Genomic DNA, 13,657 nt, shown 5'->3' with positions numbered 1-13,657 from the left:
GTAAAGCAGATTATGCTGCAGATTTTTATGCCTCGTTTTAACAAGATTTGAATAAATCCTCTTCACTCTTCTGATACTGTATTACTTATCCTATGGATATGCCTTTAAGATAAATGTCTTTCCAGGAAGAAAACCTTTTATGATGAATAATTCCAAAAGCTCTAGTGAAGTGCACGCTTTTATATTATTGTTTATTTATCATATTATCACCCCCCTTTCTAGAAAAAATGTAATTACTGTGATATACCTGCAGGGTATACACCTCCAGGTGCATATGGCTGTGGGTTTACTTCTCCAGGTCCTGTATTAAAAACAAAAGGACAAAAGGACAGTCAGAACAGCATCAAGTCACGGTCGGATCCAGGTTTCAGGAGGCCCCTGGGCGACAGAGCCTCAGTGGGCCCCTTTGCAGTGAACACACGAGGCGGCATTAAAAAAAAAAAATTCAGAAACTAAAGCAATTTCCTGTTCCTTAGTTTATCATACCAATCAACCCCCACATAGTTATTTTATATAAGACCCCTTACACCCTATGGATTCATTAGATACAGTCCCCTCATATGGAACCTCATAAGGAACCTCATGGATTCTTTATGTAAAGACTTATGTGCCCCCCCCCCCCCCAGCAGCTCTGGGCCCCAGCACTTGCCCAGGTATTCCTAGTGCTGATACCGGCCCTGCTCCAAGTAGTGGTATTTCTATTGTTAAGTCCAATGACCAGGGTGACAATTGCAGGATATAATAATTTTATAATATAAATAATGAAATGGGATTTGTTTTAAATCATTAAAATTTTAAAAGATATATATTAAAGGCTCAGTACACACCGGTGTCGGGGCATTCTTTACATTCTCTGTTTTAATTTCATAGTGGAGTTAGGAGCATTAACCTGCCGAATGCAGGTGGGAGCCGAGTCTAACATGCAACCTTGGTTGAAAAATGAATACATTTCTGGTGTCATATTCCTTATAACCTCATGATGACCTCCCACCAACCTATGTCTACAATAACGTCATTCTGTGCCGCTGCCCTTTCTCTTGCTGCAGCATGGATCACTGGAGCAGGTCTGGTCAGACCGTTAAAGGAAAAAAAAAACCTTTAGAAAATTCATTTTTATGCTTTTGTTGAATAGTTTTCATACATAACCCAAATAACTCCTGAGTCTCATACTCTTTGTCCCACGTACAATGTCCCTTCCTTTGTCATTGCTGAAATAACTCATCCTAAAGTAAACATTGCAGGTTCCGATACTAGAAACAACTTTGTGGAATCTGAGCTTATTTCAACTCCAGAAACTCGTTTTTTCACTTACAATGTTCTTCCCACCTTATTGTAACTTTGAAAGCAAAGTTAAAGGGAACCTGTTATCAGATTTTAAGCCATTAAACTAGCAGCCACCTGTGGTGGGCTATGAAATTGCCTCTTTAAAGGAAATCTACCACTCCTGAAATGTAAAAAGAACACCAGACGCTTCTCCTCTCTAATCTTGACACGCTGGGATCACCTAGAAAAAATTTTTATAAAAAGCTGCCCGGAGTGTGAGGACGCGATGCCCGGCGCTCTGGGCTGCTAATTATTCACACCCCCTGGGTAACGCTACTTCACGCCTCTAACTTGACGTCACCTCCCTCTACCAGCATAGGAGAGGGAAGTGTGAGAGGCATGAATAATTAGCAACCCGAAGCGCTGGACATCACAACCTCACGCACCTTTATTTAAGTCATTTTTTTAGGTGATCGAGATGAAGAGGACAGGTGAGTATGGTTAGGTTTTTTTCACTTCAGGGGAGTGATTGATTTCTTTTAACCTGTTGTTTCTGTCCATATTAAATGCATCAGTATTGGCTAACCATTCTAATACTGAACAATTGCTTGTTCATGTCCCATGGTAGGACAAATAAAAAAGTTTAAAAAAAATGTTAAAAAGTTTTGAATAAATTAATAAAGATGAAAATGAAAAATCACCATACAAACCCCACATATGTAGTATCACCACATCCAAAATTGACAATAAAACAAAACTCATTATTAAATCTGCACAATGAACGGTGTAAAAAAAATTTTTTAAAACCCACCAAAAATTATGAGTTTTACCTGGTTTTTCCCACATAAAATGCAATAAAGAGTGATCAAAAAAGTATCAATACAAAAAAACCACTGTTGTAAAGCAAAACATGTCTGGCAAAAAACAAGCTCTCATCTAGTTATATAGACGAAAAATTAAAAGAGTTCCCCATGCCACTAGGAAAATGGGGGGGAAAAAAATTATAGATTTTTTTCCCCCACATTAGGTTTTGTTCTACAAAATTATTAAAACGTAAGCAAAAATATAGAAATTTGGTATTGCAGTTATAGAATAAATCTAACATGCTAAAAAAGTAAAAAGTCAATTACAGAATTGAAAAGTTAATTTTCAGCAATAGAGAAAAGCCACCCCAAAATAGTAACACTGAAAAATGCATCTCGCATGGCAAGATTAACAGAAAAACTAATTTTTTATAGCTCACAAAAGTGCGCACATGAACCAACTAAAAACCACTAAATTCTATAGGGCATAACTGACCCTCCTTCTGCGCCTCGTTGTTCGCCCATACAACCAGTAACGTCCACATGTGGGGGGTCTCTGTACTTGGGAGAAATTGCATAGCAAATTTTAAGATTGGCTTTCTCTCTTTTTTTGTGAATGTGTACATTTTAGGGTTAAATGTACGTATTACCGGCAAAATCGAACCAGTCTAAATTTTCCATCCATTTTGTTTTAATTACTATGAAGTCTCAAAGGGTGAACAATCATCCTAAAAGCTGTTTCTGATCGTTTGAGGGGTGCAGATTTGAAAATTGAAAGTGATATATAGGGGGGTTTCTAGTATTATATATTTCATATTTCATTAAAAACAATAATGATCCTTAAAAGAAGTCAATTCTGAAGTCTCCTTGGAAAAAACGGAAAACCAATGTAATCCGCATTACAACATAGTAGACATATGAGAAATGTTATTTAGTAACTAACGTAGGTGGTAAAACTCTCTGCCTGAAAACTAGATCACTTTGAATTTTGAAAGTGCAGAATTTTTTTTAAAATTCACCATTTTTTTATATTTAAAAAAAATAAACGCAACTTTACAGCCAAAATTTACCACTAAAATGAATTACAATATGTGACAAAAAAAAAAAAAAAAAAAAAAACAATCTCCAAATTGCTTAAATAGGCAAAAGTGTTCAAATATTAAAACTATATAAAGCGAAGCATGTCAGACACAAAATATTAAGTTTCAAATTGGCTGCGTCCTGAAGGGTTTAATGCCAAATCTAACCTATAAAACTTGTTAAAGGAAACCTACCACTTGTAGTGGCAGGTTTCCGATAGCAATACCGGGCACCAGCTCAGGGTGAGCTGGTGCCGGAGCTTATTTTAGTTAGTGTTTTAAACCGCGGTATCATGGTTTAAAACACTTTTTAAACGTTATAGCCGGCGCAGGCAGGTACGCGCTCGGCGCTTACCGTGCACGCGGCTACATAGGAAGTGAATGAGAGCCGCGCGCATGGTAAGCGCCGAGCGCGTACCTGCCTGCGCCGGCTATAACGTTGCGCATGCCCAAAGTTCTCTCCTCCTACCCACATCTTTAACACGTAACAGGGACTTGTGGGAAAATACTATTTTGTACAGTCCCTGTACCATCTACCAAAAAGTTTACATCACGCTCCCTGGAGCTGAAATTTCCCAACTGTTAAAAGCATATGGCCCTAGAAATTAATCTACCCCCCTTCCCGTTTCACTATACAGATCTGAGGCACAATACCACCAAATAGTTAAGAGGGTTCCTTATTATAAGCAAACCCTAAAAACTCCATTTGGTCTAAATTATATAAACAATGCCAAGCATAACTGAATCTCATGTGCAATCTCCATATGCCAGGGATGGAATTATGCAAGTCCAAAATGTGAGACCATGTCTCAAAAAATCCAAATTACTGATACTTTCTGACTACCACCATGCATCTTTATAGATCTTTAAGTTGTTAAAAGGGAAAAACCATAAAATGTTACGATTTTTCGACTTCTTCAAAGGAACGCAAGATCTCTGCATTAAACAATTGGTCTTAGCTTTGGACTTCTGCCTCTAATACAGTTATTCTTAAAAACATTATAACAGCCGCCTAATAAAAAACTAAAAGCATTGGACATTTTATACCCACCTTGTTGTGAGTACTGTGGGACTGATGGGTGCACTTTATCAGTCATGATCCTTTATTTGTCACCTACATAGGAAGAGAAAAAAGAAATCAGAAATAATATATCATAAAGTAATTACATATTGCTTGAAATGTCATCAGTGCCGGTAGCATATCCCTCATGTAATTGTGTGGTGCAGTATGACATGCATTCAAATAATCATTGTGTCCTATTATGTCACTGCGCTTGAATCTGAGGTGACTAAATTACCAAAGGCTATTTGTCTCGTGGCACATGTCTGTGGTCAGTTCGTGAAAAACAAACCGTGTACTGGCTGTGGGCCACAACAGAACACCAGCGGAAAACAAATTTGGTGCTGCTATTTTCCCTAACATCTAAATTACCAGATTTACCAGGCGCACAAACATGAGGGGCACAACATAACATAAAACATGGCAACAAGAACAATTGTAACATGTAAATGGCAAATATTATGGTTGTCCTCCCCTTACCAAAATATATGTAAAGATAGAGGTATTAAATATATACAGTGGGTACGGAAAGTATTCAGACCCCTTTACATTTTTCACTCTTTGTTTCATTGCAGGTAATTGGTAAGATCAAAAAAGTTCTTTCTTTGCTTATTAATCTACTCTCTGTCCCCATCTTTACAGAAAAAAAGAGAAATGTAGATATTTTTGCAAATTTATTAAACAAGAAAAACTGAAATATCACATGGACACAAGTATTCAGCCCCTTTGCTCAGTGTTGAGTAGAAGCAGCTTTGGAGCTAGTACAGCCAGGAGTCTTCTTGGGAAGATACAACAAGTTTTTCACACCTGGATTTGGGGATCCTCTGCCTCTTCCTTGTAAATCTTCTCCAGTTCCCTCAGGTTGGATGGTGAATGTTGGTGGAAGACATTTCCTAGTCCCTCCAGAGATGCTCAATTAGGTTTAGGTCAGGGCTCTGGCTGGGCCATTCAGGAATGGTCACAGAGTTGTTCTGAAGCCTCTGCTGTGTTATTTTAGCTGTGTGCTTAGGGTCATTGTCTTGTTGGAAGGGGAACCTTCTGCCAAGTCTGAGGTCCAGAGCACCTGGAAGACGTTTTTATCCAGGATCTCTCTGTACTTTACCGCATTCATCTTTCCTTCAATTTCAACCAGTCGCTCTGATGCTGAAAAATACCCCCGTAGCATGTTGCTGTTACTGTTGGGATTGTATTTGGCAGATGATGAGCAGCGCCTGGTTTTCTCCACACACACCGCTTAGAATTAACATAAAAAAGTTCAATCTTCATCTCATCAAATCAGAGAATCTTATTTCTCATAGTCTGGGAGTCCTTCATATGTTTTTTTGCAAACTGTTTGCGGCTTTCATATGTCTTGCATTGAGGAAAGGTTTCCTTCGGCACACTCTGCCATAAAGCTCTGACTGGTGGAGGCTGCAGTGATAGGTGACTTTGTAGAACTTTCTCCCATCTCCCTACTGCATCTCTGGAGCTCAGCCACAGTGATCTTGTGTTCTTCTTTATCTCTCTCACCAAGGCTCTTCTCCAACAATTGCTTAGTTTGGCCTAACGGCTCTTAGGACCCTTGAGTACTGCAGAAGTTATTTTGTACCCTTGGCTGGATCTGTGCCTTGCCACAATTATGTCTCTGAGCTCCTTGGGCAGCTCCTTAGACATCATGATTCTCATGTGCTTTGACATGAACTGTGGTTCATGAGGTTTGTACAGACAGGTGTGTGCCTTTTTTAATCAAGTCCAATCAGTATAATTAAACATAGCTGGGCTCCAATGAAGGAGTAGAACCATCTCAAGGAGAGTGCGTTCACACATGGCATTAACCCATACATTTTCACATGCATCACAACAGCTTAGAAGAGACGATTTACCTAATTACATTAATATTAACATTTTGTTTAAAATGCATTAACACATGCTTTTGTGTTTACAAAAATGCTATTTTAACATGATATGTTTACATTGTGTTAACATATGTGTTAATATGCATGTTAACAGTAATGTAATTAGGTAAGTCTCCCCTTCTCAGCCGTTCTATTGCGTTTTAAAATGCAATGTTAATGCCACATATGAACATCGGCTAAATGGGGCTCTCTGGCAATCACAAACTTTTGTTTTGCAAAGCCAAAAAAAACGGATTCAAAACATGAGTTTTTAATGTGTGTAAAAATGTATGAAGAATGCACCGTTTGTTTGACAGGTGGATGTGTGCTGAAAAATCTCTGACCAACACCTGGCTACACCTCAGACGTACATGGGCAATGGGCTGAATAAGGCTGCGGTCACACGTACTGCTAGACGTCCGTTCATAACGCGACGCTAGCGCACAGGGGGAGGTCCTCGGCCCGAACGCACATGCGTTTCCAGAGAAACGCATGCGATCGGCTTAACAATCGCATGCGTTTCCCTGGAAACGCATGTGCGTTCGGGCCGAGGACCTCCCCCTGTGCGCTGGCGTCACGTTATGACGGATGCTTAGCGGTACGTGTAACCGTGGCCTAAGGGTTATGCCACACATGGCGTTTTTGGTCTGTTTTTTACAATTATCTTAATATATATACAGGGTGTAAGCAGCCAAATGCATGGTAAACGGCCAAAAACGGACTGAAAGCGGAAGTTTAAAAACGGACCAAAAACCCCATGTGTGGCATCACCCTAAATCTTTGTCCACCGAGTGATACTGCTAAATTTTATGGCTCCCTGAAAAGCTATTGACCATTACAATAATTGCTAACATTAGAGCATTGAAAAAGCACATAAGCATAAGTATAATAGAAATGACCAGTACCATTTGCAATTTGATATAGCAAAGTTCATATTGTCAGTATAAAGCTCATCTACTACATGGCATGTAATTAAGGCAGCACTTCTGCCTTGCAGCGCTGGGGTCCTGTGTTCAAATCCCACCCAGGTAAACATCTGCATAGAGTTTGTATGTTCTCTCCGTGTTTGCGTGGGTTTCCGCCAGGTACTCCGGTTTCCTCCCACACTCCAAAAACATACTGGTAGATTGTGAGCCCCATGGGGACAGGGACCAATTTGACATGCTTTGTGCAGCGCTGCGTAATCTGTGTGCGCTATATAAATAAAGAATTATTATTATGTAATTTATCCCAATAAACTGGATACAACTATAGGAAATGTATTAACTGTAAGGGAACATAATACAGGCTCAAAAAACGAATTGCTATTATATTTCATTTGTAAAGAAAATGTGTACTTTAGTTATAGTCACCTAATTCTCAATGCCCACAACAATAACCCCCTACTCACCAACTAATAGTGCAACAAGCACAACAATAGAAGGTTTCCATGGAAAGTCTAAATAGTAAACATATCATGTAAAGAACAAAATTGCAAAATGCTATTTGTTGGAAACATTGAAGGCTACTAAAGTAAAGTAATCTACAGCAGAAGCCCAATGCAAAAACGGTAAACTCCATGTACATACCTGAAAGGGTAAGATCTTGTGGTGGGACTACCTAGTAATGACAAGAAGATGCTAACACTTCAAGTTTGTTCAGAATCCAGTTATGCACAAACCAGTAGAACAGGGGTAGTGTTTGTATATTTGCATACAATCCCGGCAACATGGCTTTTAGCATTATGAAGTATGTTTGGAACTTAACCTCTGAATGACCAAGCAAGTTTAGGATGTTATCTGAAGTGTTTTCCAATTTTTCATTCATGTATTTCAAGAGTCATAACCAGAGCTACCACTAAGCATTGCAGGGCCCCTAACTGGCAATCTATGTCAGCCCCAACATGCACGCAATGGGGGATTTTTATCATACGCCGGTGTATAATAAAGACCCCCGTGTCCTGCCATAATTTTGCACAAAAATGTTTCTTGGCTTTTAAAAAGTATGCAGGCACGGAACACCTGATGTGCCCTCTATTCCCCTCTCCACGGCCACTATGCGTGGATGTAGCGTAGTCGCTAGTAATCACAAATTCTTGCAGTGCGCAAGAATCTTATATGTCACAAAAATGCGTTTGAAATGCATTACAACAGCTGATGAGAGGTGATTTGCCTAATTACATTACAGTTAACATTTCAGTTTACAAAAGGCATTGTTAATGCCATTATTGCAAACTTAAACAGTAATGTAATTAGGCAAATCACCTCTCATCAGCTGTTGTAATGCGTTTCAAAAGCAATGAAAACGCAACCCAAACGCAATGTGTGAACGCGCCCTGAGGGCACGTTCACACGTTGCGCTTTGGTTGCGTTTTCAGTATATTAGCTATTCCATTTTGTTTAAAGTTATTTTGAGCAAATAACATATTTTCATAAAGCCAGTATGAAAAATTTTAATGATAATCTAACTTATATCTCGGCGCACCACACTAGGGCACGGCGCACCATGTGTGCCCCGGATTCTGAAGTGCCGCAGAGCCGTTAACGTCACCGAGCTCTCCGGCACACTTGCAAATGCACAACTTTGCACGGGGAAACAGGCCGTGCTAAATTGCGCAGGCATAAGTGTGCCGGAGAGTTCAGTGACGTCAACGGCTCTCCAGCACTTCTGAATCTTGCGCAAACATGGGCGCACGCATGTTGCGCCGTGCCCTAGTGTGGTGCACCAAGATATAACTTTGATTCTCATTTAAATCTTTCATACTTGCTTTGTTAGACTAATGAAAATATGTTTCGGCACCAGAACAGCCTGAGCTGGTGCCGTGTATCTGTGTGAAAAACTACCATTTTTGAGTGGTAGGTTTCCTTTAATTTGTCAGTGTTTGAAAATTAAAATAAAAAAAAAGGATTTTGAATCATATTTGTCACTTTTTTTTTAGGCATATGACTGTCAAATATGCTTTTTTCTTTTTAAAATTTGGATTTTTGAGAATATTCATAAAGTATTTTTAAATAAAAATATAAAAAGTATCACATTAAGTATTTAGTATCCCTGAGACAAATAAAAAAATTTTATATAAAAATATATTAAAAACTTGAAAATATGAACATTACTCTACAAAAAGGTCTTGCCAGACCAAAAGAGTTTAGGAAACAATTCAAAGAGATTCAAAGTAATTTTTTGGAAGAAACATGGCTTAAACGTGCAGATGTTGATGGGCCAAAATCAAACGTTGATACGGGCAGTTTGCAAATCGTGTGTTTGCACATCAATGTCCCATGAACTGAGACCCGCATTCAACATTCCTAGGTAAGATGTGTTTGAAGCGGGGTCATATGCCTGTGTTTGTACTTGTGTGGGAATAGTACTGCGCTGTGTAAGATTTACAGTTGGTGCTGTTGCTGAAGGCTGCCTATGTGTGATGGGTCGGATTTGGCCTGGGACCGTGTTTGAACTTGGTAATGCTAGAGCAAAACAAATTTTTCTCTCAAGAACAGCTAGTGGTGGTAATATTGGAGTTTTTGCAAAATATTCGGCAATTATCATAACGAATAACATAAATGTGTCTCTTTTTGTTTCAGGTAGTTTCCTGCAACAGCAGTACCAAACCCATCATACATATCTGGTGTAGTAATTCTTTGCATCATGCGTACTGCTTCAGTTTCTATTGGAGAAATCTCCTCAACTGAAGTGCGACTGGTCCGGCATCGACCCCTGCGTGAGGTGCTTGGACGTGGAACAAATTCTTCTGTTTGAGGAGGGGAATCACCCAACACAGTGTAGTCATACATTGGTTGCTCTGGTTGCTCCTCATCTGCTGATTCTGGGCTTACATTCAGCCCACTATCCTCTTGTTCGTGGATTTCTTGTGTTTGTTCATCTGAAATGTTGCCTTGCGTTCTGTTGAACATGAACAATTTTTTTATTTATTTTACTGATGTAAATTTTCCACATTTTTATTTTTCTTTTTTAAAAAATAGTCACAAAAATCACGACTTTTTAATCTATTTTCTTAAGCATACATACACTAGTATAAGCTTTGACCCGGATTTCTTAAATTTAAAATTGCATTTAAATCTTGAACTTTGCATAAGCCAAGGGTGCCTAATGCATTTGTCTCAGTCTCCCAGTATCTAGCCTGCCAGCCCCCTGACTTATCGCAAGAGCACAGCTAGCACATTATTATTTTTATTTTTAAATATACCTACTCAGCCTCCAGTGCACCCTTGGTCATTGTGGATCACGGTCCTAGTTGTGGATGCAGGAGGATCCTCTTTGGTCTTCTCTCTGCTCACTATGATCCAGCGGATGTCACCGCCCATGACGTCATAGTGGTGCGCTTGACGTCAGATTGCAAGAAAATGTCGCTGCCGGCTAATGTGGCTGAGAGAAGACCAAAGACGATCCTCCACACGGATCTTCACACATGAACTCACGCACTCCTTCTTGGTGGCCCTGTGTAAGTACAGAGATTATCCTTGTAATACCAGGTTTTCTAAGTCATGTTTTTTTTTTTAAAAAAGAAATTAAAAAAAGGAACTTACGTACATAGGGAGCGTCTTGGAAGCAGGAAAAGCATTTCTTCAAAATGCTGGTATGGACACTTGCGAGAGGGTGAAGCCCCACTTTTCTCATTGTGTGCAACCTCACGGCGAAAACGATCACGACAGGATCTCCACCGTTTTCGAAGATCATTTTCTAATGAGTACAATAGGATAAATTATTGTTTTATAATTAACATTTTTGATATTCGTTTTTGTTTTAAAGATCTGTAAAAAAATTACCCAATCTTCCTTTTTCACGTTGAGGCAATGTATCCCACGTTGAATGGACTTTTTTACAAATTTGAAGCCAAGCCAATTTGCGTTTGGCATTATCCGCATAGGACTTGTGTTTTGCATTCCACAGAAGAGGTTGTTCTTTCACCTTAAAATTAATCAAATAATTTTTGATTACCAATCCAAAAAATTAATTATCAAATAAAGGACTACCAGAGTAAAGTACAACATCAGTTATTTTTAAATTTAAAAAAACATGTTAAAAATGCATCTTTTTGTATGATTGTGATTTATGAACCCTGGGTTTCCAAAAAGCCCCTTTTTTTAGCCAAATTTTGTTTTATTTTCAAATAAGAAAAAAAATAAATCAAAGAATTTCTAGTGACACAGGGCAGATTATAAAAATGATTAAGCATCCTAAAGGCCAAAATAGGCAGAATACCGTAGGGGTTAATGTAGCACAAGATTCACACGAGACCGTTGCCAACATTATTTGGATGGAACAACAAGGAATCATTCAAAACTATTGCATTGAAAAAATACATGTGTCTCGGCACTGAGACACACATTGATCAGCAAGTTAGGTATCAATCACACAGCCGTTCATGGGTACGTACATGCGCAGGACACAAATTTGCATCTGCATATATGTCAACATGGACGACAATGGCAGCCCAGCAATGGTACAGTGCCATACATATGTGTCAACATTCCACGCCGTTCTACGCTAAAAGATACAGCATTCACAATCTTTTAACAAGTGTGTGAACGTGCAACGCTGTTTAAAAATCCGCCTCCACACAAGCCCCTAGCCAGCATACCGTGTGTGAATGTTCAAAAAGAAAATGCAGTTTTATTAAGAAATGGGATGTGCAGTCATCCAAAATAAAAATAAGATAAAGAAAAATGTAATTTGCATATACAATTTCTTTAAAACATATACATTACAGATATGTTGCAAAACAATGCAAAAAGAATCATACAAACTCCCTGATTACCTAAAAAAAAAACAGCAGATATAGGATACATTCACACAATGTGGACGGTCAACAAATATACGTGCCACATACACTTCTATGGCCTCACGGGCCTGTACATGAGCGGGACAGTGCAGCACACGTGCATCAATGTAACTCTCTGTAGCCCTATGAAAAATAAGACATGTCCGATCTTTCCACGGGACACACCAGCAAGCGCAGAATATTCCTATGGAGAGGGGCGGGTGTGAGCTGCGCTAATCCGGTGCTCCTTTCCGCAGCGCCGTTGTATACCCGCTGTACGGTGGCCATACATTGTGTGAATGTAGCCATAGACTGCAATTAAAATATAATCCGGTCGTGAGCATGAGGCCTAGTACGGAAATCAATAATAACTCAAAGATACATTTACCAAATTAATCCATGTGACAGTACGAATTATCCAAAGGCCCAAATCAAAGTTCCATTAACAAAATGCACATAGTGTATTTTCTTTTTATAATAAAATATAGACAGGGACCCATATAATTACTTAAAGGGCACCTACCACCCCGATTCTACCTATAAAGGTAGAAGGGATGGTAGGTGGATGAATGGGACGTGAGGATAGCCCTTTTTTGGGCTAATCCTCACGTCCAGGGAGGCATATTGCAGGCATATGTACATTTTACTAAGAGGCTACTGGGGCGTGGAGTAGCATGAGGCTACTAGTCGTGGCTACTCCACCCCCCAGTACCCACGTTACTCCGCCTACCATTTACAAAACGCATGTGTTTTTTGAAAACGCATGCATTTTTGACCAGTTTTAATTAAGATAATTGGTCAAACCTGTCAAAAACGCATGCGTTTTTTAATGGACTGCTCAAAAACGGCCCAAAAACTCGTTCAAAACGCCGTGTGGGGCATCATCCTTTGCGATCAATAACTGATCGCATGTGTTTCCCTAGAAACGCATATGCAATTGGGCCGAGGTCCGCCCCCTGTGCGCAAGCATCACATTATGACCGCAATGCTAGCGGAACGTGTGAGTCAGAGTTCAATAAGTTTTCAGACAGGCCTTTTTGGGTTATGCCACACGTGGCGTTTTTGGTCCGTTTTAAGCATGTGTTTTCAGTCCGTTTAAAAACACATCCGTTTTTTTACCGTTTTTCATTCGTTTGGCTGCTTTAAACCTGTTCATCTTAATAGATAATGCATGGTAAACGGTCAAAAACGGATGCGGGGAAAAAAGTGCAAGGACTCCCTTCCACTGCAGTCAGTGGGGCCAGGCTGACATACAGGGGGTCATTTACTATATTTCCGATTTGCGACGATTTTCCATGAATTGGCGCACGCGATCGGATTGTGGCGCATTGGCGCTGGCATGCACGCAACGGCAATCGGGGGCTTGGCCGAATGAAAACCCGACGGATTGGGGAAAACCGCCGCATTTAAAACAAAAAATTGGTCACACGGGCCATACTCACATGCACCAGGAAGAGATCAGTGAACTCCGATGCAACTCGGCGGACCTCGGCGCAGCAGCGACACCTGGTGGACATCGGGCGCAGGACCTTCATGAATCGCCGGAAGACCCGAACGCTCGTCCGAGAAGCCGCCGCTGGAACGCGAATGGACCGGGTAAGTAAATGCGCCCCACAGTCCTGTATGGCCGCGGTCACACGTACCGCTGGGTGTCTGTTCATAACGCGACGCTAGCGCACAGGGGGAGGTCCTCGCCCCGAACGCACATGTGTTTCCAGAGAAACGCATGCGATCGGCTTAACAATCGCATGCGTTTCCCTGGAAACGCATGTGCGTTGGGGCCGAGGACCTCCCCCTGTGCGCTAGCGTCGCGTTATGAC

At 40.2% G+C, this 13,657-nt stretch overlaps 1 protein-coding gene and 1 long non-coding RNA gene across 3 annotated transcripts in view; both read right to left on the bottom strand.

Annotated features, from left to right (window-relative positions):
* LOC140075182 (lipopolysaccharide-induced tumor necrosis factor-alpha factor homolog) overlaps positions 1-7,932 on the bottom strand; it is a 33,134-nt gene extending 25,202 nt beyond the window's left edge. Inside the window, exons 1-3 of one of the 2 annotated variants that reach the window (XM_072120747.1) lie at positions 7,648-7,932; positions 4,197-4,259; positions 248-301 (exon numbers count right to left, since the gene is read on the bottom strand). In XM_072120747.1, coding sequence (XP_071976848.1) covers positions 248-301; positions 4,197-4,242 — 100 coding nt within the window. In that variant the 5' untranslated portion in view covers positions 4,243-4,259; positions 7,648-7,932. The remainder of the gene's footprint in view (positions 1-247; positions 302-4,196; positions 4,260-7,647) is intronic. The other variant, XM_072120746.1, reaches the window with a different exon arrangement.
* A 1,315-nt stretch (positions 7,933-9,247) lies between these two features.
* LOC140076072 (uncharacterized) lies at positions 9,248-13,427 on the bottom strand. Its single transcript, XR_011849523.1, has 4 exons — positions 13,280-13,427; positions 10,843-10,984; positions 10,607-10,756; positions 9,248-9,958 (listed from the first exon to the last, which is right to left on the bottom strand). It is a non-coding gene; the product is annotated as an uncharacterized lncRNA (long non-coding RNA).
* Positions 13,428-13,657: the final 230 nt, after the last annotated feature.

The sequence above is a fragment of the Engystomops pustulosus genome, chromosome 8 (assembly GCF_040894005.1).
Source record: "Engystomops pustulosus chromosome 8, aEngPut4.maternal, whole genome shotgun sequence".
Classification (NCBI taxonomy): Eukaryota; Metazoa; Chordata; class Amphibia; order Anura; family Leptodactylidae; genus Engystomops; species Engystomops pustulosus.
This window is presented reverse-complemented; position numbering and strand designations above follow the sequence as displayed.